Source organism: Pelophylax lessonae (genome assembly GCF_965119305.1).
Source record: "Pelophylax lessonae genome assembly, chromosome: 4".
In the NCBI taxonomy this organism is placed as follows: Eukaryota; Metazoa; Chordata; class Amphibia; order Anura; family Ranidae; genus Pelophylax; species Pelophylax lessonae.
The window spans coordinates 300,418,466-300,424,465 of NC_138771.1; the positions used below are offsets into that span (position 1 = coordinate 300,418,466).

General features: G+C 39.7%; 1 protein-coding gene across 1 annotated transcript in view; it reads left to right on the plus strand.

Annotated features, from left to right (window-relative positions):
* Positions 1-5,554, plus strand: part of NFYB (nuclear transcription factor Y subunit beta) — a 29,803-nt gene extending 24,249 nt beyond the window's left edge. The window contains exons 5-7 of the mRNA XM_082252689.1: positions 164-245; positions 389-468; positions 5,106-5,554. Coding sequence (XP_082108815.1) covers positions 164-245; positions 389-468; positions 5,106-5,138 — 195 coding nt within the window. The 3' untranslated portion in view covers positions 5,139-5,554. The remainder of the gene's footprint in view (positions 1-163; positions 246-388; positions 469-5,105) is intronic.
* Positions 5,555-6,000: the final 446 nt, after the last annotated feature.

Below are 6,000 nucleotides of genomic sequence, written 5' to 3' on the forward strand. Positions count from 1 at the left end.
ATATATATATATATATATATATATATATATATATATATATATATATATAATATATATATATTTTTTTTTTTTTACATCAATGGAAACAAAACATTTGTGACCTCTTTAGCGACATAAATAACTTTTTTTTTTTTTTTTTTTTTTTTTTTTTTTTCTCTTAAAGGCAATGAAAGGTGAGAAGGGCCTCGGTGGCACTGTCACAACAGCAGATGGTCTTGGAGAAGAGTTATCAGAGGAAGCCTTCAGTAAGTTCCTTGCTATATAAGGGAATAGTTATGGTAATATTACAATGAACAAATATTTTAATGTATTTATACTATATTATATTTTTGAACTGAAACAGGCTATATAGAATCACTAAATGTGTTGTGTTTATTTTTCTTTACAGCGGGCCAATTGCCAGCAGGCTTGATAACTACAGATGGACAGCAGCAAAATGTTATGGTGTATACAACCTCATATCAACAGGTACAGACTTCACCAAAGGGATTGTACAGGGTTTTTTAGATAATATTTAGAAAGAAAAACAAATATTTGTCTAATTTTTAGCCTGGCAAACATGAAATATTGAATATAATTGTCTTTTGTGGTGCAAAAGAGCTCTGGGCCCATTTTCACCAAACTTAATCCTAAATGCTTTACCAAAAAGAGAATTTAAAGGCAAACCGCTTCTGTAGTAGTGATTTCTCATATTACTTTGTTGTACCAGTGTCAAACTTGGACTTGAACATTTTCTTTCTCATTCATTGAGGTAGGTTTTCAGGTAGTCTAAGGGGATTTGGCATTGCAAATAGATCTGACATTTTTTTTTAAGCCAGCCCCCTAGTATAACACCACCTCTATTTCAGACATCTCGACACTATCTGAATTCCTTTGTCCTTCAATGTGATGAGTACAAAAATTGCATTTTGGCACTGTAAAATCCATATTTGGAGTCCATTGAGGGACACACATCCTCCCCCCTTTTTTTTTTTTTTGTTCGTTCATGTCGTTAGTATTGCTTTACCCACAAGACTTAGTAAGGCTAGGCTCACACATTTCCGGGTCAGGGAACGCGTGCTAATCTTATTCGGTCCTTGACCCCCAGGCAAAATGCGCCAATCTTTAGCAGACGCGTGGGGATGCTATTATTAATGGCACCCCCATGCATCAGAAACTGCTGTGGGTTTTCAGGTGCACAAAACCTCATCCCCGTGTTTTCCGCAGGTACAATGGTTGAAATAAATGAATGGGCTGTACCCACACAAACACAGTACACAGGAACTGCAAATGTGTGAATCTGGAGCACGTATCACACAAGGCCTGTGAACCAAATCCGGCCCGCCAGGCCTTGTCATGTGGTCCTTGCACCCAGTTTTGCAGCCGGAATGTTTTGCACCTCCAGCTCTCCCCACTGGCACTTGTAAACACAGAAGCCTTCTATTTTATCTAAACACAAATGCCTTATTTCCTTTAGGCTGTGCTTTAAAAGCCCCCCTGTAGGTCATTGGTTTAGCGTTACGGAGATGGTCTTGTGCTTTAAATATTGCGCTCACTCTGGCATGCACAGGCTATGTTGTCAGGTCCATACAACGCGCAGACCTGGCAGTGAAAGGATTAAAGGAAATCTGAGGTCCAAATAATGTTACAGGACAATGCTAGGCCACTTGCATGCTAGCAACTGAAGGACACCTGGTGGCTTAAGCTTTCTGCACCCTAGCAACATTAGTCAGCTTCCTTCAGAAACTGCCTGTGCCCTAGCAAACAGCCATTTATGTTTCCACATACATGTGTTGTGTTGTATGCGTGTAACCAGTATGCAAATGGTACATGTTTTGCAGGACAATTTCATGGGTCAGATGGTGAATGCACCGACAAGAAACAATGCGGTACTTGACCTACTGATTACCAACAATACAGACCTGCTCACGGATATAGAAATACGGGTCAACTTAGGAAACAGTGACCATAGTCCAATAAGTTTCAGTATTACAGTTATAGGAAGCAGAGGGGTAATATAAGGACGCTGAATTTCAAAAGAGCCAATTTCCCAAAACTGCGCTCGCTGCTAGAAAATATCAATTGGGATAGAACGCTTGGAACAAAGAACACGGAGGAAAAATGGGAGTGCTTCAAGAGCATACTTAACAAGGGGATTGACCAGTGCATTCCAAAGGGAAATAAATTTAAAAGAGCAAAACGAAACCCTGGGTGGCTAAACTCCAACATAAAAATGCATATTAGTGCTAAAGAAAAGGCCTTCAAAAAATACAAGACTGAGGGGTCATTGTCAGCATTTAAGCATTACAAAGAGTGTAATAAGAAATGTAAAAACGAAATCAGGGCGGCTAAAATAGAACACGAGAGACATATAGTGGAGGAGAGTAAAAAGAACCCCAAAAAGTTCTTTAAGTATATAAACAGTAAGAAAGCGAGGCCAGAACACATTGGCCCCATAAAAGATGACAAAGGAAATATGGCCACTGAGGACAGAGAAAAGGCGGAAGTGTTAAATAATTTCTTCTCTTCAGTCTTCACAAAAGAATCGGGGGGGGGGGGCTACACGAACCTAGCTTGTAAGGCCGAACTAAACACACCTCAGGAAATACCGCCATGGCTAACAGAAGATAGACTTAAAACTAAACTAGAGAAACTTAACATAAATAAATCACCGGGACCGGATGGCTTGCACCCGGGGGTTCTTAAAGAGCTCAGCCAGGTGATTGCCAGACCATTATTCTTGATCTTTAAGGATAGTTTACAGACGGGTATGGTGCCAGCTGATTGGAAAAAAGCCAACGTGGTACCAATATTTAAAAAGGGGCCGAGATGTATCCCGGGTAACTATAGGCCGGTCAGCCTAACATCTGTAGTCTGTAAGATCTTGGAGGGGATGTTAAGGGACCACATACAAGACTTTAGTAATGAAAACTGTATTATTAGTAGTAATCAGCGTGGATTCATGAAAAATCGTTCTTGCCAAACCAATCTATTAACCTTCTACGATGAAGTGAGCTGCCACATAGATAAAGGAAAGCCTGTGGATGTGGTGTATCTGGACTTTGCAAAGGCCTTTGACACCGTTCCCCACAAACGCTTACTGTACAAACTAAGGAAGGTAGGTATGGACCATAAGGTGAGTACCTGGATAGAGAACTGGCTCCAGGGGAGAGTCCAGAGGGTGATGATTAATGGGGAGTACTCGGATTGGGCGGGTGTGGAAAGTGGGGTCCCCCAGGGTTCTGTCCTGGGACCAATCCTGTTCAACTTATTCATAAATGATCTAGAGGAGGGGATATCTAGTACAATCTCAATATTTGCGGATGATGCTAAACTAAGCAGGCCAATATCTTCTATGCAGGATGTGGAAACCTTGCAAGCGGACCTGAACAAAATAACGGGGTGGGCAACTACATGGCAGATGAGGTTTAATGTTGAAAAATGTAAAGTAATGCACTTGGGGGGCCAGAAACCAGAAAGCAAGCTACTCACTAGGGGGGGAACCTCTGGGTGAGTCTAGGATGGAAAAAGACTTGGGGGTCCTGGTAGACAACAGGCTTGGCAGTGGCATGCAATGCCAAGCCGCTGCAAGCAAAGCCAACAGAATACTGGGATGTATAAAAAAGGGGATTCACTCCAGAAATGGAGATTATTCTCCCGCTCTACAAGACTCTGGTCCGGCCACATCTGGAGTATGCTGTCCAGTTCTGGGCACCGGTCCTCAGGAAGGATTTGCTGGAATTGGAAAGAGTCCAGAGAAGGGTAACAAAAATAATTAGGGGAATGGAGGACATCAGCTATGAGGAAAGACTACAAGTACTGAACTTATTCTCTCTGGAGAAGAGACGCTTGAGAGGGGATATGATATCAATGTACAAATACTGTACTGGTGACCCTAGCATAAGGAACAAACTATTCAGAGAAAGGAGATACAATAAGACACGTGGCCACTCACTAAAACTAGAGGAAAGGCGGTTTAACCTTAAAATGCGTAAGGGGTTCTTCACTGTAAGAGTGGTAAGGATGTGGAATTCTCTTCCACAAGCAGTGGTATCAGCAGGGAGCATTGATAGTTTTAAAAAACTATTAGATGGGCACCTTAGAGACCACAACATACAGGGGTATACAATGTACGGTTAAAAGCAAACACACACACCCACACATCATAGGTTGAACTGGATGTACTGATGTCTTTTTTTCAGCCTTACTAACTATGTAACATGTGTAACACGCACTCTTTACAAGCGTACTTGTACCCTAAGGCTAGATTCACACATGTCCAGTGTGAATTTCCCCTCCGTTTTCACTGCGAAAATCCAAAGCAGCTATTCAGCTGCAATTTAGATGCGGCTCAAATGCAAATTTTTAGAGCCGGAGGTCACATTAGCTGGTTAAGGAGTGGGGAGTGGGCCGGTAAGCTGGCCACCATTTCCTTAATGGATAACTCGTCAGCTGTCAGCAAATTTAAAAAGGGGGGCCCCAGATTACCTGCCAGCTCCACCATCTGACAGTTCTTAAATAGCTAAGACCTCATCAGGTTGCACCGCCCATTAGCTATTTAAGAGCTGTCAGACGGCTTTTTCCGAGTAGGTGGTAGCAACAGGTGTTGTGATTGACAATGAATCTACACTGGGGAACATGGGGTTTTTTTTTTTTTTTTTTTTTTTTTTTTAAATAAGGGAATTGTCAGATTAAATGTGGGTTTTTTAAATTTTTTTTTTTGAGTGAATGAGTAGAGTAGAATGTACCCCATATTCATTCATATGCGGGGGGGGGGGGTGTGCAGGGTCCGTTAAAGGGGGGGCCCTGCTTAATGCTGATTCTCTTATTCCACTGATGAGAGCTGTCTGAAAACAGACTTTCTAATCTCTAATGATGTGGAAGACCCACAATGCACATAGTAGCCCTATGTCCTCTTTTGCTAGGCTGTGACTTGATAGAACTCTACTACATTTCTGTTCATGGTAAGAAATAGGTACTTTTACTAAAAAAAATAAAAAATAGCGTTGCTGACATTTGCCGTATTGATTCATGTTAAGTGTGATTTGTAAGTTTGCTTAAATAATGTACATTGGAGTAGTCTGCCTATACCAAAACCTTTTCTAATATATTGTCTTTATTTGCAGATATCAGGTGTTCAGCAAATCCAGTTCTCCTGATTTTTAAAGAGACGCTTCTATCTGCAAACATGAGTCAGGAAGAAAGCTATACGTATTTGAATGCCATGTTGGATTGCAATGGAGTGAGAGTTTATTTTTTATTTTGTTTTTGTTTTAATTTAACTTTTTGTATATTAAGTTGCTGTAATGTAGCTTCCTTGGGTGTGTTGCATAGGGTGATAACCTCCACCTTTTTTGTGGTTTATTTTCCCCTCCATCGATTTTAAGTATTGGGTTTTAAAACTGTTAGGGTTTTTTTTTTGTTTTGTACAAGAGTTTTTTCTGACTCCTTGTATGCATTGTAAATTAATGATTTATTACTGTCTGAGATTTTTTTTAGACAGTTTATTATTTTCATATTGAACCATGTAACTTCTTTTTGTAAATCAAATAAAAGAAATGACTTAAAAGTATAACGTATTGGCTTTTACTTTGCATGCTCAGTGGCTTTTACATTGTACTTTTTAGAAAGAAGAACCTTAACAATTAGTGTGTTGTGTAGTGCTTCTAGGAAATCTGTGACTGTGCTGAATCATTTAGTTTTACTCTAGGTTACAATACAGGTCCATAACGCACAAATAGGTTTTTTCTGCTTACCTGTAAAATCCTTTTATAAAAAAAGTACGGGACACAGGCATAATTAGTCAGACACCTAGGTAGCTGCATATAACCCAGAATATAATGAGTGTTCTTTACTGTAAGAGAAATGTATTTTTTTTGTACATACTGCTCGAAAAAAAAAAAAAAAAAAAAGTTCCAAATTCTAATTTATGTAGTAAGACCCATTATTAAGCAATATTCCCAACTATATTAAAGTATAACCATTCTAAGATGACTTTGGTTTAAAATGAAAAAAAAAAAA